Raw genomic sequence first — 25,790 nt, 5'->3', positions numbered from 1 at the left:
TCACAGATAAAATCTCTTGGATAAGAGGTGATTTGGATGCCAATTTTAAGTCAGAAGCAATGAGAGAGGCATCCAGTGCCTCCACCATTACTGTTAGACTGGATCAATTTGAGTCGGTAAGTACTGAGGACATGGACAAGCTCCTCAGTAGTCTGAAAAAAGACGATTTGCCATCTCGACCCTTGCCCATCCTAGTTGGCTGTTCGGGGGGGGGGGGGGTGATACAATCAAGCTGATGCTGAAAAATATAATCAATGCATCCTTTAGGGAGGATATCCTGCCTTCTTGTCTTAAGGAGGCAGTGGTCAGAACACTCTTAAAAAAGCCCTCCCTGGACCCCCTGGATAGAAATAACTATAGGCCAGTCTCGTTTTTGCCATTGTTGAGCAAGGTGATCGAGAGGGCAGTTTCCAATCAGCTACAGGCAGTCTTGGAGGAAACCCATTTTCTGGATCCATTTCAAACCAGATTCAGGGCAGGATACGGAGTTGAGAGTGCCATGATTGCCTTGATCGATGATCTTTGTCTGGGCATTGACAGGGGAAGTATGACCCTGTTGGTGCTCTTGGACCTCTTAGTGGCTTTCGATATCATAGACCATGGCATCCTTCTGGAATGCCTGAGAGAGTTCGGTATCGGAGGCACTTTTCTACAGTGGTTCCAGTCCTACTTCTCGGGCAAATTCCAGATAGTGGTGCTGGGGGACAGTTGCTCTTCTAAAAGAGAACTAAAAATTGGCGTGTCCCAGGGCGCCATCCTGTCTCCCATGCTGTTTAACATTTACATGAAACCACTGGGCGAAATCATCCATAGACATGGGGCAGGGTGTTATCAATACGCTGATGATACCCAAATATATTTCTCTATGTCTCAGACTGATGCAGTCACTAAGGATGGCATCTCTCCTCTGAATGCCTGTCATTGGTCGGTAATGGACTGGATGAGGGAAAACCGACTTAAGCTGAATCCAAGTAAGACGGAGGTACTTGTTATAGGAAACCCAAGCCCGAGTATGGAGTTATGTCAGCCAGTTCTGGATGGGTTCACATTTCCCCTAAAAGACTCTATCCGCAGCTGGGGATGCTCCTCGACTCATCGCTTCACCTGACAACTCAGGTGGATGTGACAGTTAGGAGCACGTGTTATCAGCTTCGGCTGATACGCCAGCTGCACCCCTTCCTGGAACCAGGAGACCTCGAAACAGTAGTACATGCGCTGGTAACCTCTTGATTGGACTTCTGTAATGCGCTTTACATAGGGCTACCCTCGTGCCAAGTTCGGAAACTTCAACTTGTACAAAAGATGGCAGCCAGATTAATTACAGGTACTTCTCTTAATGATCACATAACACCGGTTTTGAAATCCCTTCACTGGCTGCCAATTAGTTTCCGGGCAAAGTACAAGGTGTTGGTGATTACCTTTAAAGCCCTATAGGGCTTGGGTCCAGAATACTTAAGGGAATGCCTTCTTCCATACTGTCTGTCCCGCACACTAAAGTCCTCAGAGAAGAATCTACTTCAGCCGAAAAAATCTAGACTAACCTCAGTTACCCAGAGGGCCTTCTCTACTGCTGCTCCGAATCTATTGAATGACCTGTCGAAGGAGATCCGCCACATTTCTACTCTTACAGCCTTTAAGAATGCTCTTAAGATGGATCTCTTCCGGCAGGCCTTCCGGATCTAGTTCCTCTCCCCGTTTACTGTGACTTATGTCGCTCTGTCCACCAATTCTTCTCTTAAATTTAATGAGAAGAATTAAATTAAAATGATTTAAAATTAAATTCTTCCCTCAAGAAGAATAGCCCTCCCTCCATGCCAGCTGTCATCATCCGGCCTGGGAGGGAGTGAAAAAGACAGGCCCAACTCCATCAGGCCTAGCTGTGAATTATTGTGACTTATGTCATTATATTTTATTTTATTTGGTTGTAATTGGTTGACTGGCCAAACCCAAAGAGTGCTCAACAATGGCTCCTTTTCATCCTGGAGAGAAGTGACCAGTGGGGTCCCACAGGACTCTGTCCTGGGGCCAGTGCTATTCAACATCTTTATCAGTGACTTGGATGACAGAATTGGGGGCATAATTATCAAATTTGCAGATGACACCAAATTAGGAGGAATAGCTAGAGAGGACAGGATCAAAATTCAAAACGACCTGAATAGACTAGAAAGCTGGGCCAAAACTAACAAAATGAAATTCAACACAGAGAAATGTAAGGTACTGCACTTGGGGGGAGGGGATAAAATGCACAGATTTAAGATGAGGGATACCTGGCTGAATGAAACTACATGTGAAAGGGATCTAGGAGTCCAAGTAGACCACAAGTTGAACATGAGTCAACAGTGTGATGCAGCAGCTAAAAAGGCCAATGCAATTTTAGGCTGCATCAATAAAAGTATAGTGTCTAGAATAGATCAAGAGAAGTAATAGTGCCACTGTACTCTGCTTTGGTCAGGCCCCACCTGGAATATTGTATCCAGTTCTGGGCACCACAATTCAAAAAGGACATTGAGAACCTGGAGCTTGTCCAAAGGAGGGTGAAGGGTCTGGAAACCATGTCCTATGAGGAACGACTTAGGGAGCTGGGGATGTTTAACCTGGAGAAGAGAAGGTTAAGAGGTGATATGATAGCCCTATTTAAATATTTGAAGGGATGTCATATTGAGGAAGGAGCAAGCTTGTTTTCTGCTGCTCCAGAGAACAGGACCTGGAACAATGGATGCAAGCTCCAGGAAAAGAGATTCCACCTCAACATTAGGAGGAACTTCCTGACAGTAAGGGCTGTTCAACAGTGGAACACACTCCCTTGGAGTGTAGTCGAGTCTCCTTCTCTGGAGGTCTTTAAGCAGAGGCTGGATGGCCATCTGTCGGGTATGCTTTGATTGAGAGTTCCTGCATGGCAGGGGGTTGAACTGGATGGCCCTTGTGGTCTCTTCCAACTCTACGATTCTATGATTTTATTATATTCTCTATGTATTTTTATTGCTGTAACCCACCTGAATTCCTTGTGATTAGGAGGGCTATAAATAAATAAATTATTATTATCATCCTCACCAATGACTCCTTTACATCCTGGAGACAAGTGGCTAGTAGGGTCCCTTGAGCCCAGTTCTGTTCAACATTCTTATAAATGACTTGCAGGATAGAATAGAGGACATACCTATCAAATGTGCAGATATCAAATGAGGGATAGTTAGTGCACAAAGGGATAGAATTAGATTCAAAATGATATTAGCAGATTGGAGAGCTGAGGCCAAACAAGCAAAATTAACTTTAACAGGAACGATTACAAATACCATATTTAGGAAGGAAAAATGAAATGCAAATATAGTATGGGTGATACCTGGCTTGGTACCACTACATGTAAGGAATATCTAGGAGTCGTAGTAAACCATAAGCTAAACATGGGTCAACAATGTGATGGAGCAGCTAAAAAGCCAGTGCAATTCTAGACTGCATCAACAGAATGTTGTGTCCAGACTGAGGGGAAATAACAGTACCACGTAATTCACCTGGAACACTGTGTCCAGTTCTTGGCACCACAGTTCAAGAAGGATATTGACAAAATATAGAAGACAGAACAAGCTAATTTTCTGTTTGAATCATAAGACACAAATCAATGGATTCAACTGCAAGAAACAAGATTTGATCTAAACGTTAGGAAGAATTTCCTGACAGTAACATAGACTAGTCGACTGTCTTGGGGTGTAAACAGATTTTCCCTCATTTGAGGTCTTTAAACAGAGATTGCAAGGCCATCCTTCAGAAGTGCTTTTGTTGTGTATTCAGGAATGGCAACTGGTTGTACTAGATGGCCCTTGCAGTCTATTGTAGCAATGACTCCACAAGTATGACCTCCTCCAAATGAAGGATTGGAGTTTGGGTTGTTCTCTTAATCCTCCTGGGTTTCACAACAACTTTTGATACTTGTGACCATGTTGGACCTATATGTTATAGTTTGGGTCCTACTTATTGGGTCAGTTCCAAAGGATCAGTTCTGGGGATATTTTTCCCCAGCCCTATGGCTATTAAGGGCTCAACAGGGATCCATAGTTTATACGATGTGGAGTATCTATATGGAGCTGCTATATTGGGGTGGGAAACCTCCATGTTCTGATGAACTACCATTTCCATAATGCCTCACCACCACCTAAGCTGAAGGAAGTTTTAGCCAGGCTCACGAGGGCTTGGTTGGAGCTCCTCCTCTTATGGTGACTCTACATGTAGTCTTAAGTTACTAAGCCATCATGTCCCTACATGTACCCTCACCATAAGGGGAAGAGCTACCACCAAGCCCTCATGAGCCTGGCCAAAACTTCCTTCTCCATGGCTGGTGGTGAGGCATGAGGTAGTTCATCAGAAACTGGAGGGCCATAGGTTCCCCACTCCTGTGCTAGTGTCACCAGACATTTTGGAATTGGAAACCATTAGTAGCCTCATGACATCCATCTCCATTGCTTATTGTCCGGCGAAGCTGTAGAAATGCTAAACCTGACTGCTATAATGGGATGGACAAGGACCAGTAAACTGAGTTAGAGCCTAAGAAGATAAGTCTCTGTGGTAGGAATTGAGTGAGGTTGCACTCCTGAAGGAACACCTGCGTAACCTGGGAATATTTCTGGCACCATCTCTGTCAATATAGGCCAGATGGACTTCCAAGTGGCTTAGATTGTCTTGCTAACCATGATTTGTATCGAACAAGGATAACATGGCCATGCACTAGTAACGTCCTGGCCAGGAGATGGGTCTGTCCTTAAACATGACATAGATGCTGCAGCTAGTGCAATATGTAGTAGACAAACTGCTGTCAGGAGCATCCCAGAAAGACCCTGGGACACAAGTTGAAGGCATCCCACTGACTATACACTTATCTCAATTCAAGGATCTGGTGATTATATTTAAAGCCTTAAATGACATGATTTGATATTTGATGGAGCACCTCGCCCTGTATATATCTGCCCAACAACCGATATCTACAAGACAGGCCTTCTGTGCAGGCAAAGGAGAAAGTTTTCCCTGCTGATGTACCCCAGTTGTGAAATACCCCCCTTTGAAGACCTGCTTTGCATTAAAACTGACTTCATCTTACTGTCAAACTCAGATGCCTTTGTAGTCTAAGGATCTTAATCTGATCCATGCATGGCTTCTTTTGTGAATTTTAGACAGGTTTAAATTGTTCATGTTGCTCATCACTGTTCCAAACTATTTAAAATACCTTTTGCCTGTACATTGTCCTGAGATAGGGCAGAAGAAAACATTTTAACAGTAAAATAAATAAAAATTCAACAGACAGAATGTTGAAATCTTTTTCTTCAAGAAAGAAAAAGATTTCAACAGAAATCTACCTGAATAACAATGCAACAGGGATGGGTCTAGACCAGTCACCCAATATAGGGAGGATTACAGATCACTTAGAAAATGTTTGCTGCTTTATAATGTTTGGGGCTTTTTTAGCTTGGATGAGGGTGGGGGAAAGGAGATATGAGAGAGTATAATAACACATGGTATAGAGAAACTTGACAGAAATCAACTTTTCTCCCTCCCGTAATACAAGAACCCAGGGTCATCGAATGAAGCTACAGTAAATACAGTATTAAACTACCATACATTTTGTCTCATGCTGTTAATAATGTAACAGTTACAGGCACATTACAATCTTCCCATTTAATCAATGAGAAACACAAAACTTAGTATATGAAAGAAAAAGGTATAAAAACAAAGTGGTGCAGCTTCATAAATGAAGCATAACTGATCCAATCATCTTTTCATTGCATAGAAGTCTGTTATGTATTTTTATTGCAAACAAAAAAAATGATCTAAGCTGTTCTAAAACATCCTCCCAGTTATCAAGAAGTTACCTTTGGTCGGCTTCTTCCCCTGAAGTATATTGCTTCTGAACAAAATATTTCTAGTAGCAAGATCTAAAGTGTCTCTGTACTGTAATTCTATTTTAAATATGGCTTAGTGTCAGAGATGGAAACACTGATATTCCAATCTAAGAAGACTGAATTGCTGAAATGGACAAATGGGCAATGATGATCAAAGAAAAATCTCTGAGAATTTTAAAGAAAGATTGGATTTGTTTATTACATACTTGCAGTCTCATTGGGGATATGACTCAATTTTAGTTTTGTAAAATAAACAGTTTGTATGTTGTAAAGGCATCAACATATTATCATATATAGAGAAGTGTAATAATAATGGTATATATCCATCAGCTGGGGGGAAAGTTAGTAGTGTTTCTTTTTGTTTAGTAGCTTAGTCAAGTCTATTTAGTTACTGTTGTTTATAGGTATGTTTTAGACATAATTGTATAAAGATCTCTTTGTGGTTGTATTTAGGCTTAATTTAAAAAATATTTAAAAATAGTGATAGTTCATTTTCTGGAGCTATCAAGCTGTGCACTGTCATATGCAGAAATGACCTCATCTGCATTTTCAACAGGAGGGCCAACTGAAAAGAAGATAAACTATTTAGAGACATATTTGTATAGCAACACACCTCCTATCCACTAGCTTGGTCCATGTGAGATCCCAGTGGATCCTCAAACAAGATGGTTTCAGATATAACACAATATCGGTACAGTATTTGCATTTGTACATGTATGTGTTTGTCAGCATCTACCTCCAAAGCAAGTGGAAAACACAATATCCAGATTTGAATTGGCTGAGGCAGTGGCCACTCTGAGAAGTTCCAACATAGATGATCCTTGATATGGAAGCTGGAGTAGTTATAAAGCTCCTAACCATGTTGGAACTCTCCTGGTGCTTTAGAAGTGCATAAATGTCTTGTTAGGCGATCACTGCCACATCTACCCCAATTATGACACTTTAGTAGCATAGAGCATCCTAGTTGTCCATTCTCGATTTCCTCCCATCAGAAATCAACTCGTTTGTTCCCTTTGTGGATCTCAGACATTCTATAGTATACAGTATATTTTGCTTCTTTTTAATACCAGGACAGGATTTAATTGGTTTGATCAAGGAAGGCTTAATTCATCTCATCAGTCTGTCATGCTGCTGGCTGTTAGAACCTTATGCACTGAATTGTTGCTATCACATTTATGTTCAAAATCGCCTCTCTGCACAGATAAGGTATGGATGAGGTTGCAAAGTCATACCTAACTTTGGCTTAAGGTCTGGGGTCAAACCACTGGGAAAATGAAGATGAAACCGCTGAAGTAATGAAGTAAAAAATAAAAACATTTCCATCCTGGCCAGCTGTTCTCCTAAACAATGTCTTCGTCCTGAGCAGATGAGAGGAAAGAAACTGCATTTAACAACTCATTTCTTTTATCAAAGAATACATAAAACAATAGCTCCCCTTTATTAACATCAAAGTGTAGTTCAGTCAACTATAGTCTGAACTATGCCAAACCCAATATAACTTTCTGTTTCACCTTATATGAAATTCCAAAATAAAAGGAATATTTATTTAGAAAACTGCATTGACTATTTTTTAAAAAAAACCTTTATGTTGCATAAGAACTCAAATTCTGAAACATACTTGACATCAGATACTACTTTTAGTAAAGCTTTCCACATATAAATGTGCGGCAATGAATGAGATCATTAAGATGTCTGACGCTTAAACAGGGCTTTTCTAGAAGTGGATTTTCTCCTACTAGGAACACAATGAGCTTACACAGCGGTTGTGCAGGATCCAGAAGTCACTTTCCAAATTAATGTGTCTGCTGTGGGAAGATCCAAGTGTTTCCTCCTCAGCTAAGAAGAACAGTGAAGTCTTCAAACCAAGCCAGGAAAAGCTGCAGCTGCCAAAACTGTGCAGCTTTTCCAGAGGCAAAAGAATGTTTGGGCTAAAGGAAAAAATGGGGCTGAGTAGGGAGGTAAATTGTTTCCCCTGATCTAGTCTGTGTGGACTTCAGCCCTGGACAAAAAGACAACCCACTCAACCCCCAAGCTATTTTTAATAATTAAATTATTAAAATTAAAAGGGGTAAATCGGGAACATACAGTCATCCCTCCACATTTGTGGCTTTTATATTTGCAGATTTGATTATTCACGGATTTCATTAATATGTTCTCTCTAGGAATGTCTAGGTCCTCCAGTGCAACTCTGTGGTCAACTTTAACTAAAAGTTGCACTGAAAGACCATTTGTAGCTATTCCAGTGCCATTCCATGGTCAGTGTATGTTGGACATTGACCACAGAGTTGCACTGGAGGACCTAGAGATTCCTAGAGAGGTGTCCTCTCAGGTAAAAACAGTGTTTTTGTTATTTGTGGTTTTTCCATATTCATGGGGGTCTTGTTCCCCTAACCCTAGCGAATATGGAGGGACAACTGTATATTAAAATAGTTTGGGAGCAGCCTTTTCTGTTTTCAAGCAGTGAAGGAAACTTATTTTGAAGATGTTGAGGGCCACAAGGAAAGGTAAGAAACAGCCAGGTAAAGAGGATGTTGTCAGAAAAATCACTGGTCAGACGTTAATTTTCTGCCTTTCACAATAGGCTTTTAAAATAGTCAAACAAGGACTAACTATTTAGATGCTCAGCTATATACACGGCAAAGTCCACTACTGAAAAATAATGACCAATTAAATCATGTTTCTGTCACCACTTATGCACTGAAGTTATGCACTGAAGTTTATAATTAAAAATCAGATATCCCAAATTTTAAATGAAGCTCCTGACAGAAGATGAAAGCAAGATATTCCAACACTTGGTTGTTAGCTATTACATTCTGTTGATTGCGCTTTTTTACCCAAACCTTTGTCACTTATAGTTTCATAGATAAGAAGGTGAGTCTTACCTAATGAAAATGGAACAAATGCTTCTTTCTTGATGAACTGTCCAGAGCTGTCCAAAAACCTCTCAGGGCAAAACATTTCTGGATTACTCCAGTACTTTTCATCAAAATGTACAGAATAGAGATTTGTAATGACTGTAGTGCCTTGAGGGATGGTATACCCACGCACGACTGTGTCCTTAGAAGTTGCATGGAAAATACCTAGAGGAGCTATATTACAGAATCTTAAAATTTCATGCAGTACTGCTTCTGTGTATGGCATTTTACATTTCTCTTCTAGGCAAGGTGTTCTATTTGGTCCAATTACTATATCAATTTCTTTATGAACTTGCCCTGTTAAGAGAAAACATTTTCAGTTTATAAAATAATGGTTTGATTTAAAAGGTGTAGACAAAATATTAGTTCTTTATATGAAAACATAGCACAATTGTAGGGCCTCCTCCTCCTACATTCATCTGAATATTTGTTGTTTGTATAAAATTGTTCTTTCTTCCACTCATAAATCATTTCATGAATGAAGTGTGCAACATTGTGCTCTTACATCCACAAACCCTGAGCATACACCCCCCATTTTGAAGCCTAGGAGAGCAGCAAAAATAGGTTTAAACACACAAATGTTTAAAGACTCAAACTGCCAATCTCAAGCGCTTTACAGACCGCCCAAAAAGGGCGGTCTGCCGGCACCGCTGGTTGCTGCGTCCAGGAACCGGTGGCCAAACCGCGCGATTCCCAGACGCAACAAAAAAGAAGCTGCAAAATGCAGCTTCTTTTTGTGCCGCGGAAATGGCGCCCCAAAGCGTGACGTGCGGACGCTAGGTGTCTGCGATGTCAAGATGGCAGTGCCCATGTAGAAAGGGCGCCACCATTTTGTACGCGCTGAGCGCATACTAGAATTAGGGGCGTCCCTAGTACGTGCTCAGCACGTACTTTCGGTGCATGTGTGACACGTCTCAACTACAAGGGAAACACTGAATCAATGGGATTTATGTGTTGCTGAATCATCTTGCCATTGATTCAGTGGTTTGATTGTAGTTGAATTTAGACCTGGTAATTTATTGTACCATAACATGACACTGGAATTGCTACAGACTAATGTAGATACTCCTTTGATATTAGTCTGATTAATTTATGAAGAGAATTAATACTTTCTCAAATACTACCAAGTTTTTGTTATTATGTAAATTTGGATCTTTCTTTCTTTCTGCAACACTTCAGCCATAATGTACAACTGTTAAATGTCTCAGGGCTTCATACATCCTCTTGTACATAAATCCAATTATGGTAAACAGTATGAAAATTGACATAGCTTTAAATATGGCTATGTCCAGTGTATGTTCAGCCACTACTGAAAAAATCTTCCCTGGATCCCAGATTGGAAAACTATCAACTAGTCTCAAGCATCTTCTTTTGGGGCAAGGTACAGGAGTGTGCGGTAGCTTCCAAAATCTAGGGGTTCCTGGATGAAACAGATTATTTAGATCCATTTCGGTTTCGCTTCAGGTCAGAGACAGCTTTGGTTGTCTTGGTGGATGACCTACCTATACAGAGTGTGTTCCTGTTAGTTCTGCTGGACCTCTCAGCAGCTTTCAATATTATCAAACATTGTATCCTTCTGGGTTACCTCTCTGGGATGGGACTTGGGGGCACTGTTTTACAGTGACTTCAGTCCCTCTTGGAGGGGCAAACCCAATGGGGATGCCAATTCAACATTCTGGCCAGTAGTCTTTGGTGTCTCTCAGGGCTCAGTTCTGTCCCTGTTTAATATCTACATGAAACTGTTGGGAGAGGTCACCTTGAGTTTTGGGGTTCAGTGTATCAGTCAACTCTATCTCTCCTTTCCATCTAAGGAAGCTGTTTTTGTATTAAACTAGTGTCTGCAGTGGACTGAATGAAGGTGAATAAGTGAATCCTTCAACAGTGTCAGCTCCTGAAATTGTTGAGCGTGTTCATGACTTGATTTCAACAGATCAGCAAATCTCAGCTAAACCAATTGCTGAGACACTAGAAATACCCCAGGAATGCACAGGGTTTATAAATCTTGAGCAGTTGGCTATGCAGACACTGTCAGAAAAGTGAGTTTGAATGCTGACCAGAAACAAAATTGAGTGGATGTCTACAAGCTGATTTTGTAGCATTTTAAAAGCTCTAGTAATAACTTTTTGGAATGACTTGTCACTGTTGATGAAACATGGTCACATCACTATGATCTGGAGACCAAACAATGGTCTTTGAAGTGATGATACTCAGGTTCTCCATGGCTGAAGAAACTCAAGACTCAAAGGTTATCCAGAAAAGTCATGGCCACAGTTTTCTGGGGATAAGGAAGGTATTTTGATGACTGACTATCTCCAGAAGAGCCCAACACGTAATGCAGAATAACTTGCTGTGCTGATTAAAGGAGGCACTGAAGGAAAAGAGATGAGGGAAGTTGCCAGTCTGGGTTCAACCTATTCACCAGTTCTTGCTCCATCTGTCTATTTCCTTTTTCCAAACCTTGAAGAGTTTGAAAGGAAGGACATTCTCAAATGATTCAGAGGTATTTTAGTGACCAGATATCAGAATTTTTTTGGAAGGGTGAAAGAAACGTGAGTAATGATTTGCCAAGCGCCTCTATTTATGTGGTGAATTTCTGGAATAGAATGCAGGTTTCAGGGCTCTAGGTCATTCCCTTCTTGGTCAGGCCGAGAACTTTTCAGTAAATTCATATGTGAAAAGTTCAATTTTATTCTCTATCTTTCTCAGCAAAAATGGGATTCAAAACAACTTGCAATAAAATAATTAAAACATAAGACAAGTTAGAAACATTAAAGGCATTTAAGAACCTTTTAATATAACTAAGGTCCAAAACACACACTGCAGAAATAACCCAGTTTGAGGCTGCTTTAACCACCCTGGCTCAGTGCTAGGTAATCCTGGGAATTGTAGTTTATTATGGTACCAGAACTCTCTGTCAGAGAAGGTAAAATGTCTTACAAAACTACAGTTCCTGGAATTTCCTAGTATTGAGCCAGGGCAGTGAAAGCAGTCTCATAATTGTCCACTATTACCAGGGACAAAATGTAGGACAAATTCGAGACCAAACTGTAGGACAACTGCAGGACAAAACTCAGCCCAAAATGTAGGACATTTAAGGCCCTCCATTTTTCTTAAATGTCCTACATTTTGGGCTGAGTTTTGTCCTGCAGTTGTCCTACAGTTTGGTCTTGAATTTGTTCCACATTTTGTCCCTGGTAATAGTGGACAATTATGGCAACCCGGCAAAGGCCCTCCCAAGCCCTCAAAATCTCCTCCACATTTGGAAAGTACAAAGATGAAAAGGGCTAGAAGTCCATGTATACAATATTGGATTTCACCCTGTATTATTTTATCTATTCTTTATAGAATGTCAGGTAATTTTAATTTGTTGTTTTCATATTTAACAAAAACAAGTTACAGTACTTCCTATTTGTCTCAAAACCTTGGCATCTAGTTTAGGTTTCCCATGATCCATTTTGTCAAATGTGCAGATACAGCAAGACACTAGCTAGTAAAAGCTATTTGTATATTTCAAATAAGTACAGGCTAACGTAAGGCCATAAAAAGATTCATATCAAGTAATTATGAGAATTACAACTCCTTTGCATAATTCGACGGCACCCTTCTACAACCTGGAGTCCTCCAAATATGGTCGCCTGCAACCTCAATAAACCCAAGTTTATTGTATCAAGATGGAGACAGCTGACTTAAGAGATTTGACTGATTATTTCTTGAGCCTGTAAGCCTGATTTTTATCATGGCATTTTACTGAAGACAAAGGTATGCTTTATGCTTAGTCTTCAGCAAAGCAACAACACATCTCAAACTTTAAAAGGAAGGGGGGGGGGAATCATGAATGAAGTCTGGGTAGTTCCAAATTGTTACAGAAAATGATTGGCTTCCATATTAAAGACTAGCATGGTCAGCACACCTTGGAAAAGACATTTTTAATCATAAAAGTGAGGATATCATTGAGATAACATATCACTTACCTTGAATATTAGGATAAAGAGCCATGAACAACACTGCCCATCTTAAAACATTTGTTGTAGTTTCTGTTCCAGCAATCATGAGTTCTCCCACAGAGAAAATTAAGTTTTCCATGGAAAAGGTGGACTCTGGGTCTTTTTTATGTTTATCCATTTCGTCTAAATATGCATCTATGAAATGCCGAGGTGACTGAGGTTTCCTGTTCTGGGAGAAACGCTCAATAAGGTGGAGTAGAAAGGTATAGACCTGAGCTGCATTTTTAAAGAGTTGTTGATGTTTTCCAAAAGGCAGGACACCAATCCATGGAAAAGCATTATACAAAAAAGCAGATGCACTTGCTGCCAATTCAATGTTTTCACTAAATATTTCAATCATGTGCTGAAATTCAGTGTCTTCATATGTAAACCGCTCTCCAAAAATAATCAAATTAGCAATATTTGAAACTGCATTTGTTATTAAGTATTTCAGGTCGAAAGGTTTCCCTTTATAGGTATCAATGGCCTCAAGGAAAATAATTGATTCTTCTGATATTTTGCTTTCAAAGGCCTTCTGACCATAACCAAATATCCGAAAGCTGGTTACAGCTAATTTGCGATGCTCTGTCCAACCTCGTCCATATCTTGAGTTCAATAAACCTGAAACACATAAGGAGATGTGCTTAAACCAAGGATTTTACTTTCTTAATTTTATTTCCTATTTTATCCATATGAGTTCTGTTTTTTAGGTAATCAAAATCTAAATATATGGCTGGAAAACTCTAAATTAAATACTCTATACTTATACTAAATAGACTATTCGGCTGATGAGAATACCATATAGAAACCATATGAAACCAGTTTTAAAGAAATTGCACTGGCTGCTAATCACTTCATCACTAAAGTATTGGTGATAACACTTAGGGCCTTAATTTCTTGGGATCTCAATACGTGAAAGATTGCCTCTGCCTATATATACATGCCTGAGGGTTTTTTATTTTCATTTAGAGTATTTATATCTTTCTCTTCAGCCACAAAGGCTCTCAGAGCAGTGTGTGTGTGTTGTGCCTTCAAGCTGTTTCTGATTTATGGTGAACCTATGGGGTTTTCTTGGCAAGATTAATGTCTGCTGAAGTGGCCCGTCTCTGTGTCTCACCAGCAGGGGCAATAAATATACTGTGGGAGGATTTGAGAAAAGCCTTCTTTGCTGAGGCACACCAGATGAGCAATATTCTCCCTGCTTAGAGGCCTGACTGGCACCCACATTGATGTCATTGACACAGGATCCAAAGTGAGAATACTTAAGATTTTCATTGTTGGCTTGTATTTCTTAAATATCCCTCTTTTTTCACCCACAGACACATGGAAAACTGCTTTTATTTGCAAAAACAGTTTGCAGTATGGCACATTAAGTCTGCTACTCAAAGAAAAAGAGTGAAATCCCATTCGGCATCTTTCAAGTACTTATTTGGATCTTCGCCATTGTCTCTCCATAGCAGTATGAATCCTGAAAGAAAGAGTACACGCTTGCAGTTCCCTATCAAGCCAACATTTTGCTGTCTCAGCTCCAAAAACTATTTTTTTCTTTGTTAAGCCAGATTCAAAATGAAAAGTTATTTCATTAAGCACCATCTCACAGAGACAGATCTAACAAATTCTACTAAGTTTAGATTGCTGCCAATTTCAGAAGCCATCATTCAGGATCTTTTTGTCTAAAAAAAGTTGTCATGCCTTACCTTAACAGGATAATTTTGTTAAATAATTTTGCAAGAAAGCATATTCATATAACAGTACTTTGAGTGTTAAGAAGGGAGAAAAGATTGTAGCTCACTAAAATATAGTGGAACAAAGCCAGGATGAGTAATTATTAAGAATAGGCAATGATATGTGTTGCAGCTACTAAGTAACTATCCTATTCCCCCTGGTGTAAATGCATCACCTAAATCATTCTTTCAGATGCTCAAAAAGTCATAAACTTTTATATTCATCCTTAGTATTATCCAGATAAGCACCTCATCTGCAATCATAAATTTGTCCTCCTTATTTGAAAGTTTGGTCATCACAGCCCTTATCACTATCAACTAACAGCTAAACTAAAATAATTTATATTGATTAATCACACTGAAGTAATAAGCTTAGACCAGCTATTTTAGCCCCATAAGTTAATAACAAATCTGTAATAAATATATTTGAAGAATTTAAAAAATGAAATATATATATATATATATATATATATATTCCAAAATAGTTAAAATCTTTTCAGTGGTAGCCATCTTGGCCTATGCAGCAAAACACAACAAAATATAAAATCCACAAAATTTTTGTTAGGGCAACTAAAAAGCACAAAATATATCATGCAAGCTTTCAAAACTTCACTGGCTTCTTCAGGGAAAGACATTAAAAATCATAAGGACAAGAAATATGGTGATATTAGAGTTCCATACAGTAGACCTACATTTTTTCTCAACTGTTACTTCTGTTGTCAGTTAAGATGGTCTGAAGGGATATCTATGAAGGTAGAGGCCATTCCGCTTCTTGGCCATGTGGGGACCAGGGACAAAGGGCATTATCAATCAATCAATGATTGATTAACAAAGGGTAGTAAATACCAGGCAATAAAATTTCAACTCCATTGGCAGCAGCAAAGTGACTTCCCTTGAGATCCAGGCTATCTCTGTTCTATGCGAGAGTAAAGGGCCTTCTTAGACAGAGAACATTGAATTTCTCAAGAAATCTCTGTACTGTTACATCTGGAGAAATGTTTAGGTGCTATATTGTTATTAACTGCCCTCAAGTTGACTTTGATAGCAATAGCAGTTTCATTTATATACCGCTTCATACCATACTAAGCAGTCTCTAAAAGGTTTACAACTGTAAGCTAATTACCCGCAACAAGCAGGATGCTCATTATAGCAACCTCGGAATGATGCAAGGCTGAGTCGACCCTGAGCCCCTGGCTTGGATTGAACTCACAAGCTTGTGTTTTTTTATAAGTTGCTGCAGTACTGGCATTTAACGATTGTGCTACCAGGGGTCTCTTTAATCTCCGGCAACCCTGTGAATGAGTCATCTCTAAGACACCCTGTCATCCATGGCCCTGCTCAGTTTCTGTAGACTTAGGGCCATGTCTTCTTTGACAGAGTCTATCCATCTAGCGAGTGGTCCTCCTCTCTTCCTACTGCCTCCTCTCTTACCAAGCACTGTCATATTTTCTAATGAGTCATGCCATCTCAGGATGTGCCCAAAACATGACAGCCTCAATTTACAGCCAAAACAGATGGCCCTGAAGGGGCAGCTTGAAGCTGTGCCTTTTGAAGATGGATTGGAACTGTGGCAACCACATGCCATGGCCCCAATTCGCCTTGGAGCTGGCCAAAAAAGGAGCAGCAAAGAGCATCTTTTCTCTCCATGCTGTGGCCCATGGGCAGCTTCAAGCTGCTCTGGCAGTGTCCAGGATATAAACATTGCATCGCCAGACTGCCCAGAAGCTGGACAACGTCTCAGTGCCGGCACAACCTCTGGGCATCTTGGAGGTGTGCAGTGTCTGTACACCATGCCCCCAAGCTGGTTGGAAACCAGCTTTTAATGCTGGTCTGTTTCCCCCATCCCCCAAGTCATTTTGGCTTCCAGGGAGAGTTCAGATCTGATTTGTTCCAGGACCCATTTGTATGTCTTTTTAGCCATCCACATTACCTGCAGAACAATTCTCATGTACCTCATCTCAAATGAGTTGATTTTCTTTCTATCAGCTTTCTTCACCATCCAGCTGTTACATGCACACATAGTGATAGGAAATACAATGGCTTGAACAATCCTCACTTACTGTTCCAATGTATATCTTTGTACTTTAGGATCTTGTCTAGTTCTTTCATAGCTGCCCTTCTCAGTCCTAATCTTCTTCTACTTTCTTGACTGCAATTTCCATTCTCAGCAATTATTGATCCAATGTACATAGGTAAACATTAAACAAAAGGAAGCAAAGGGACTGGTACTTAACACTTTGAGTTTCTACAACAAAGATCAAACTCTTTCATTTCTACTACAATTGGCAAGTTTTAGCTAGAGAAAATCAAGTCTGAACTCTCCCTAGATGCCAAAATTATTAAAATGAGACTATCATACTGTGGACATATCATGAGAAGATATAACTCATTAAAAAAAAGACAGTAGTGAAAAACCACATTAAAAGTGGATAAGCTCAATAAAGTCTACTATTGAGACTTGGCTGTTTGGAGTCTGCAAGACCTGAGCAGGGCCATTGATAATAGGGTGATTTGAAGGTCTCTCATTCATAGGATTGTCATACGTCAAAGCTGACTTGATGGTAATTAACAACAACAAATCCGTTTAAACTAATAACAAGAGCTTTTAATATTATGCTTAAACTGTTGAAAATGTATGGTTGTCCTTCAAGTGCAACTGTTATAGCTGCTTATTACCACCAGAAGGTGCTCTTCTGACACAAGTGCATTTAAAAAAAATTGTATGTCTGGCCTAGTCTGTGAGCTAAAACAATGATTCTCCAGCTATGTGATATGGGAGAATGGCAATATTTTCCTTGTAATGCACCACTCATCAGTACTACATTTGTTCCCAATGGCTACAAAATGTATTTTCTTTCCTGGAAACTCACTGCAAACCCTCAGCTGATGGTTTGCGGATGGGCATCAGTCCATGGACCACAACTTTAAACAGCATTGAACTAAAGTATACATCAGATGCAAATACATATAACAAGCTGCAGGTTTGGTTTTAGTAAAAACAAACAATCCAAACTGATACATGCTTAGAACATTGCATTTTGAAAGCAAGAGAGACATATAGAAAACTTTTTCTTTGCCAGTTCCTCTTTGTCCCATCCCCACAGCTGTGTCACTTCGCATTAGTTTAGAAATGGGCTGTTGCAAGTGGAAAGAACAGAAGTAAAAGAACAGCTTTCCTATAAATGAGAAGAGGGAAATCAGGAGCGACACTTGAGGTGTGTTGCTCCTTCTCATCCTCCTTTACTCAAGTCTGCTGCAAAGTGACAGGCGGTTGAAAAAACTGGCTCCCTTTCTCAATAGGGTGCTGACAGCACTGAAGCAGCACTGACTGTTAATTTCCAGGTGTGAATCATGTTTCCCCCCCTATGAGAAACAGATAAAACTGCTTGTAGCCTTGTGCATGTACCCACACATGCAGTTTTATTTGTCTTGTCATTTCCATGTTTGCCTCCTTTTCAGAAATAATGTTTACATGATTCCTAGCTGTGCCTGCCTCAGGGTTTCCCTGCATCTGCTGATACTTCTGCCCTGTGACTGGCATAGTTTTGACTGAGTAAGCAATGGTTCTTTCCTTTGAGGATCAGACTAGAGGGAATAATTAAGAAACAGAATTTCAAAACTTAACTGGTGACTGATGAAGTTCAAATTCAGCATGAAGTTTTTACTCTTCCTGGCTAACAGAAAGGCTTCAAAGTTGTTCCCAGTAGGCAGCTCTGAGTCTGCAATTTTTATTTATACCATTTCTATGCCACCTTTCTGTCAGAAAGGGACCCAAGTCAGCTCACATATAAATAATTTAAAACTTTAAAATTCAAAATTTAAAACATTTATTTATTTCCATTTATATCCCACATTTCTCCTGCTAGAGACTAAAGGTGGCTAACAGCAAATTTGAAACAGTACAAGTTAAAACAATACAATAACATTAAAAATGTAGATATAAAGTTTAAAAAACAATTAAACAATTTTAAAAGCTAAAAATACAAATATTTTTACCTGCCGCTGAAAGGCGAGCAGGAATTGGGCCATCCTGGCCAGTATAGGAAGGGAGTTCCAGAGCTTGGGAGGAGCCATCAAAAGGGCCCTCTCCCTCATTCCCATCAAATCAACCCAAGAGGGTGGTGGGACAGAGAGAAGGGGCTCTGTGGATGATCTTAGCACTCTAATAGGCTCATAAAAAGAGCATGCTTATCACTTTGTAAGGAAGCGTTAGGGATTTTGACCCATTCAGAAAGTACAGACTATGATAGAAAGTCTTTACAAGGTGGCCTCTTTAAAAAAGGAAAGAGATTTAAAAAGTATCTAATGCAACAATAAGCTTCTAGGGTTTTTTTAAATGTCACAGCCATGACAACATACCTCCCATTTTTGTCAACTTCTTGAACAAAGGAAGAGATGGCCTGTCTGCAAAGACCTCACTTTGTTGAACAAGGCATTCTTTTACTGCATCATATCCATTCAGTACAATAGCGGAGATACCACCCAAATCAAGACTAAAGATCTTCAAAACAGAGAGAGAGAGAGAGAGAGAGAGAGAGAGAGGTGTTTCATATCACTTTCAAGAATACGTCTAAATAAGAGTAATAAACTACTGCATTATCTTCAAAATGTTATTTCTTGATCAGCTTTTAGAAGAATACCTTTTATGCTGCATAACAATGTACAGTTTCCAAAAGTATATAATACAACTTCCCCCTCCAATTGCTTGAAAAGAAGCATGGAATATAATTAAGTAAAAAAAACAATATTCTAAAACTATTATGGCTTGTCTTACTCATAGATCCTAAATCAGTGTCCATCCTGCCCTCTTTTACTGCCATGGCTTCACAGTGTTTAATGTGAAGTCGAAGGCTTTCATGGCCAGCATCCATAGTGTTTTGTGGGTTTTTGGAGCTATGTGGCCTTGTTCTAGATCTGTGGCTGGCATCTTCAGAAAATGCTGACCGCTTCCAGGTCAGCATTCTCTGAAGATGCTGGCGAAACATCAGGAATAAACTCTTCTAGAACATGGCCACATAGACCAAAAAACCCACAAAAAACTATCAGTGTTTAATTTCTTCATTTTGATGACGAAAATATTTCTTGATGTTCTTCATACAGTAGATTATGATTAATATTTTTTTAAAACTATTTTACTCCTAGAACATTTCATTAGCATTTCTAAAATGTCAGAATTTCACACTTGGAATTTAAAACTGTGCAGGATTATCAGTGCCTATTAACAGCAGCAGGAGCGTTTGCTCCTGTATTTATAATATGTAATTGTACCCAGTTTAGAATAATTTGTGCTTTTGATTCTGCACTAGAATTCAATTCTTAAATTACCTTCTACAACATACAGAAGTTCTATATGACCAATGGTCAGGGGTTCTGGAAGCTCACATCCAAAACATGCTGAGGACCAAAGACTCAGAACCACTGTACTAGAGAACCCCACCTGAGCACAACTCCTCTGTGGACTTTTTCACACCGAGACCATCCCGAAAATGCTTATCACACACAGAGCACAAAGGGTTAAAAGCACATTACTTAGGCAAGAAAGTGAGTTGAAAGCAAATTTGGGTCTCTGACAGATGAGGACAAATCCCGTTGCTAGCTTGGAAATAACTTTTATGCATGCTCCAAACTGTCATTTCCACAAGTGCATACACACACATACTCCAGAGAGGGAAGGGAAATGGGGAGGAAAATCCTCATTGCTTCAGAAGCTGTTTCAGAGGAAGGCAGACTGAAGTTTCCCTTTGCAAACGCCCATAAAACCACACATAAACACACACACACTAGAGAGAAAGAGGACGGGGCTGGTCCATAAACCTGCCTGGTTTCAGTGAGGGCTGAAACTCCCAGATGCCCTTCTTTTCCAGGACATATCTTCCATTTCTCTCTCCTGTACAGGATGAATTCCAAAACCTCCTCTCTCTCTGCCTTTTCCCACCAGCTGTTCCCTTAGATTTAATAATAATAATAATAATAATAATAATAATAAATTTTATTTATATACCGCTTTTCCAAAAGATCAAAGCGGTTTACACAGAATTAAAACCAGTTACAAACACATCATAAAAATAGATAAAAACCAGTAACACAATATACACTATACAAATCTAAAACAGTCATTTAATAGGGTGAGGCAGAGAGTCGATGGGACCAAAATACACAACTTCATTTTCCAGAGGGGAAGGCTTGACAGAAGAGGAAGGTTTTAAGCCTCTTTTTAAATGTTTCCAGGGGGGTGATAAGGCAGAGCTCCTCGGGAAGACTGTTCCAGATTTGTGGGGCCGCTACTGAGAAGGCCATCTGGGATGTAGTAACATATTTAGAAAGTGGGATTTCCAGCAAGTTCTTCCCGGTTATTCTGAGAGTGCGGGGCGGATTATATGGGGAGATGCGGTCCCTCAAGTAACTTGGGCCCAAGCCATGTAGGGCTTTATAGGTAATAACCAACACCTTGTATTGTGCTCGGAAGTGAATAGGCAGCCAATGAAGATCTTTCAAAATAGGTGTTATATGGTCAAACCTAGATGGTACCGGTGACCAGTCTGGCTGCCATATTTTGTACTAGCTGAAGCTTCCGGGCTTGGTACAAGGGTAGCCCCATGTAGAGTGCATTACAGAAATCTAAGCGAGAGGTTACCAGAGCATGTACCACAGTTTCAGGGTCCCTTTGGCCCAGGTAGGGTCACAGTTGGCGTATCAACAGAAGTTGATAGCAAGCACTTCTGACCGTCGCATCCACTTGAGATGTCAACTGCAGAGACGAGTCCAGAAGTACTCCTAGACTGCGAACTTCATCCTTCAGGGGAAGTGTGACCCCGTTCAGGACAGGTGGATAAACTTCCTTCCCCGGGCCTGGGGAACCTATCACAAGTACTTCCTTTTCTCTGGATTCAAAATGAGTTTGTTTTCCCTCATCCAGCCCATTACCGACTCCAGGCAGTCAGTCAGAAGAGAGACCCCATCCTTAGTCACTGAATCAATCGGGGACACAGAGAAGCATATTTGGGTGTCATCAGCGTACTGATAACACCGCGCCCCGTGTCTCCGGATGATCTCTCCCAGCGGTTTCATGTAAAGAAGGACAGGATTCCTAACACTTCCAAGAAGCTTGTCCACTTCATCGGTATGTACAAACTCAAAATGATCCAGTTTAATAGAGTCCACGGACGCTCTGGATACCTCTCCTATTGTCTCTGATGAAATGCCAGCATCGAGATCAGCCCTTATCCGAGAGATTTTATCTGCAAAGAAGTTGTTAAAGTTGTCACAGCAGGCCTTAGTTGGTTCTAAAATAGGGTTCAGGGTGGGGGAGAGCTGAGTTAGCTCCCTCACCACCCTGAACAGCTCTGCTGGACGCGACTCCGCAGACGCAATACGTGAAGCATAGAAAGAATTTTTTGCTGCACCTATTGCCACTCTATAAGACTTATAAGAGAGCCTGATGGAGTGTCTTGTCAGATAAGCGCTGGTGTCTCCGCCAGCTGCACTCTAGTCGTTGCGCAGCCCGCTTCATTTCCCGGAGATCTTCTGTATACCAGGGTTTCTTATTAGAAGCAGGCCAGAAAGGATGCTTAGGAACGATACTGTATATAGCCCTGGAAAGGTCATTATCCCAGATGTTAGTCAGGGCATCAACAGAGTCGCCGTCAGATCCAACCATAGACCCCTCTAAGACTTCTTGGAACCTTTTGGGTTCCATCAGCCTTCCAGGGTGGACCATTCTAATAGGTCCTCCACCCCCAGGGGGGATAAGGGTAGATCCCTTAAGTCGGACCTCAACCAGGAAATGATCCGTCCATGATAGGGCAGAGGTATTACAAACCTCTGCCCACAGATTGTCCCCATCCGTACTAAAGACGACATTGAGTGTATTACCCGCACAATGTGTTGGACCCAAGACTAATTGGGACAGGCCTATGGCCATCATGGAGGCCATGAACTCCCGAGCTGCACCTGTCAGATCTTGTGAGCCGGCCTTGAAAGGGATGTTGAGGTCCCCCAGAACAAGAAGTCTGGGAGACTCCAACATCACTTCCGAGACCAGCTGTGTCAGCTCGGCTAGGGAGCCTGTTAGCGCACGGGGTGGATGGTAGACCAACAGGATCCCCAGACTGTCCCTAGCCTTCAGGGTTAGGTAAATACACTCGATGAAGTCTGTCTTCCGGATGGGGTTCCTGGTTAGGGTAAGAGTGTTTTTATGGACTAAGGCAACACCTCCCCACCGCCCACATAACCTGATTTAAGGCTTAGAGGCTCCATTAGAAGAGGAGACCATCTGCGTGAGGGAAAGAGGTGTGTGTGGGCTGCCTCCCACTCCTTGGCACAGCAAGGAACCATGGGAAATCTGGGAACAGGGAGGACTGGGGACATGGTTTTCAGAGTGCTGCAATAACATAAAGAAAGCGAATTTGTGAATGAAATGGAAATAAAAACATGATATATTTGAGAAAATGCTTATTACCTGATTCACCTCACTTTCTGTCTGGATTCTGACTGGTTTGTGCGCAGCGTCATGTGAATAGCAATTGTGAAATTGTCCCCAATGCCCTGGATGACCCTGCGTTGTGTCCAGTTTACCTTCCAATTTTCCCCATGTGAAAAAGTCCTGTGTGTCTATGGTGTGTTTTAGAGTCCAGATTTCAAGCAGACAAAGCTCACTCTTCTAAGTACCAATATGCCCAATGTTAAGTTATAAAAAGAACAGAGCCTTCCTTTATGAGAGATCTGTATGCCTACATTTTTTAAAAAAATTAAGAAACCAGAACCTCCAGTATTTAACTAGCAGTCTTCTTACTCAATGCTTGCCTGATGTGGGGGACCCGTAATTATTTCTTCCAATATGCCAGGGACTGGCACCATACAGTATTTATGCCCACTGGCTGCAACTGTTTCTTTCTTTCCTGGAACCTCAACATGGATGGGCAGCCAATGGCTCAGGGACCAGCACCAATCCAGGGAGCACCACTCTGAGCAACACTGTTCTAGCTCACAGCTGAAACCTGAGTGGTTCTGAGGTAGGTTTAGTTGAACAATGATATATTTTAGCTTGGCAGGGCCTCCTGCAGAACCTACAGGCTCTGTGGCAGATATGAAGTTCGGGGACCAGTGTGCCATTTCCATCTCTAGAAGTACTCTAGGTACAACTCTGGTGAGCAACACAGCAGAGTGGGGTAAGGAGTCAGTCCACGTAAATCAAGTGGTGGTAGTAGATGACTGGAGGAACTTGCCAAAGCCCCATAATGTATATGGAAGGCAAATTAGGTAATGCACTGTAAAGTGTGTCTGCATATTGCATAATAAGAATCCTATACATGGTATGCAAAGGCATTTTGTAGCACCTTTGAGACTAATTGAAAGAAAGAAACTGGTACGATGAGCTTTTGTAGAGTTTAGTGTACTTCCTCAGATATATGGGCTCTATGCATTTGAGCAAGTAGATTCAAGTCTGTGAAAGCTTATGCTAATAGCTTCCTTTTTTAAGTTAGTCTCAAAGGTGCTACAAAATCCTTTGCACACTGATTTTCTAGACTAACACAGCTATGTCTTTGAATGCTTGTGGGTGCTGTTGCTGTGTGCCTTCAAGTTGTTTCCTACTTATAGTGACCCTAAGGTGACTGTACCATGGGGTTTTCTTGGCAAGATTTGTTCGCAGGAGGTTTGCCATTGCCTTCCCCTGAGACTGAGGGCAGGAGACTTGCCCAAGATCACCCAGCGAGCGGGTTCCACAGCCGAGGAAGGGAATCGAGCCCTGGCCTCTAGAGTTGCAGCCCAACACTCAAACCACTACGCCACGCTGTCTCTCCTCTGCATGCTGCACACAAATACTCTGTAAGACATGTCAAGCACTCTGTTTCAAACACAAGGCTCACGACAAGAAAGAAAGAAAGAAAGAAAGAAAGAGTAATGTCATATTCTGACAGCTGAATCAATAGGTACCAAACACAAGTCTCAAGTGACTGTTATTGAGACCCATTCATTTCAGTGGGACCTATTCCCTAGTAGTCATGCTTAAGGGTGCATCCCGACACCTTCCAGGCGCCAGGAAAGAGAGCCAGCGCTGGAGCTGCCTCCTGGAAACAACCGCTGGTCATGTCAGGCTGATGATGGAGGGCGGCTGGGGAAGAGCGTTTTTGGAAATGCGGATTTATTATGATTTGCATTTCGTTGTTGTTTATGTCTTGTAATCCGCCTTGATTCCTTTGGGAATATAAGGCGGCATATAAATAAATTATATTATTGTTATCATTACTATCCGATTGGTCCCGCTTTAACTGAGCTAGACTTCCATAGCATGGTGCCCTGGCAGTTAAAGCAGTGTCAAACCAGATTGCTTCTTCTTCGCATGCGGAGAAAGTAGCCCTCCCTGCCGTTGCATAACGCTCCCACTTAGGCTCCCCATCTCCGTGGCACAAGCCAGAGGCACACAGATCGTTCCTGGAAGTGTCGAGTTAGCATATTAAGTCACCATTTGCTATGGAATTCTGGGAGTTGGAGTTTGTTGTGAGCTCAGAGCGGAGCGGAGCTCGGGGCACCACAACAAACTCCAACTCCCAGAATCCCATAGCCCTTGAGCCACACAAGTTAAAGCGGGGTTAATTCTCCAGAGCGGTGCGGGTGCCCCGGCCGCCCCTCCCTCCCTCCCTACCTGGCCGTGGAGCTGGCTCTGGCGCCTCATGTAGACGTGGGGCTGCTCGGCGGCCAGCGAGTGGATGTTGCCGACGAGCGGGAGCCCCGCGGGGCCCGGAGGGAAGCCCACCGGCCGCCTCTGCTTCAGCAGCTGCCGCACCACCAGCGCCGCCAGGAGGGCGAAGGCCAGGAGGGCCAAGGAAGCGGCAGCGGCAGAGGCAGCGGCGGCGGCGGCGGCGGCGGCCCCGCTCTCCGCGCACATCCCGCCTCAGCCCCGGCCTCGCCTTCTGTCCTGAGTCTGACTCTGACAGCAGGCCCCGTCCGGCTCCTCGGTTCACTTTCCGCAGCCGGCCCCAGCGCCCCATCCTGATAGGCCGCCGGAGACGCCCGTCAACCGTCGCCGGCTCTGATTGGTCGCTCCTCCCTCCCAACTGCCGTTTTGGCCCCGCCCCCTCTTCTCGCGCCAGAGTTGAGTAGTGTCTCCTTTTCCTCAACAACAGTGGCCTCCAGTTCCACTGGACAAAATGGAGGAGGTTTCTCAAGGGATTTCCCTCCCTCCTCCTCCTCCTCAGACATTCATTCTTTATTAGCCATCCACAGATCAGGCATCAGATAAACACCAGTCATGAGACATACAAATACAGTGCAACAACATAAGAA

At 41.7% G+C, this 25,790-nt stretch overlaps 1 protein-coding gene across 3 annotated transcripts; it reads right to left on the bottom strand.

Moving 5' to 3' along the window:
• Positions 1-4,231: 4,231 nt before the first annotated feature.
• LOC149314429 (vitamin D 25-hydroxylase-like) lies at positions 4,232-25,485 on the bottom strand. Of its 3 annotated transcripts, none has more exons than XM_089521100.1 (5): positions 25,150-25,485; positions 18,867-19,008; positions 12,772-13,404; positions 8,768-9,097; positions 4,232-7,243 (listed from the first exon to the last, which is right to left on the bottom strand). In XM_089521100.1, the coding sequence occupies exons 1-5, from the start codon at positions 25,390-25,392 to the stop codon at positions 7,065-7,067; spliced, it is 1,527 nt and encodes a 508-aa protein (XP_089377226.1). In that variant the 5' UTR covers positions 25,393-25,485; the 3' UTR covers positions 4,232-7,064. The 3 variants fall into 3 exon arrangements, with proteins under 3 accessions (XP_089377226.1, XP_089377227.1, XP_089377228.1); XM_089521101.1 differs by lacking the exon at positions 25,150-25,485 and adding an exon at positions 24,109-24,231; XM_089521102.1 differs by lacking the exons at positions 18,867-19,008; positions 25,150-25,485 and adding an exon at positions 16,568-17,737.
• Positions 25,486-25,790: the final 305 nt, after the last annotated feature.

This window comes from Sceloporus occidentalis, unplaced genomic scaffold (assembly GCF_023333645.1).
Source record: "Sceloporus occidentalis isolate IW3139 unplaced genomic scaffold, rSceOcc1.0.p SCAF_4, whole genome shotgun sequence".
Classification (NCBI taxonomy): Eukaryota; Metazoa; Chordata; class Lepidosauria; order Squamata; family Phrynosomatidae; genus Sceloporus; species Sceloporus occidentalis.
This window is presented reverse-complemented; position numbering and strand designations above follow the sequence as displayed.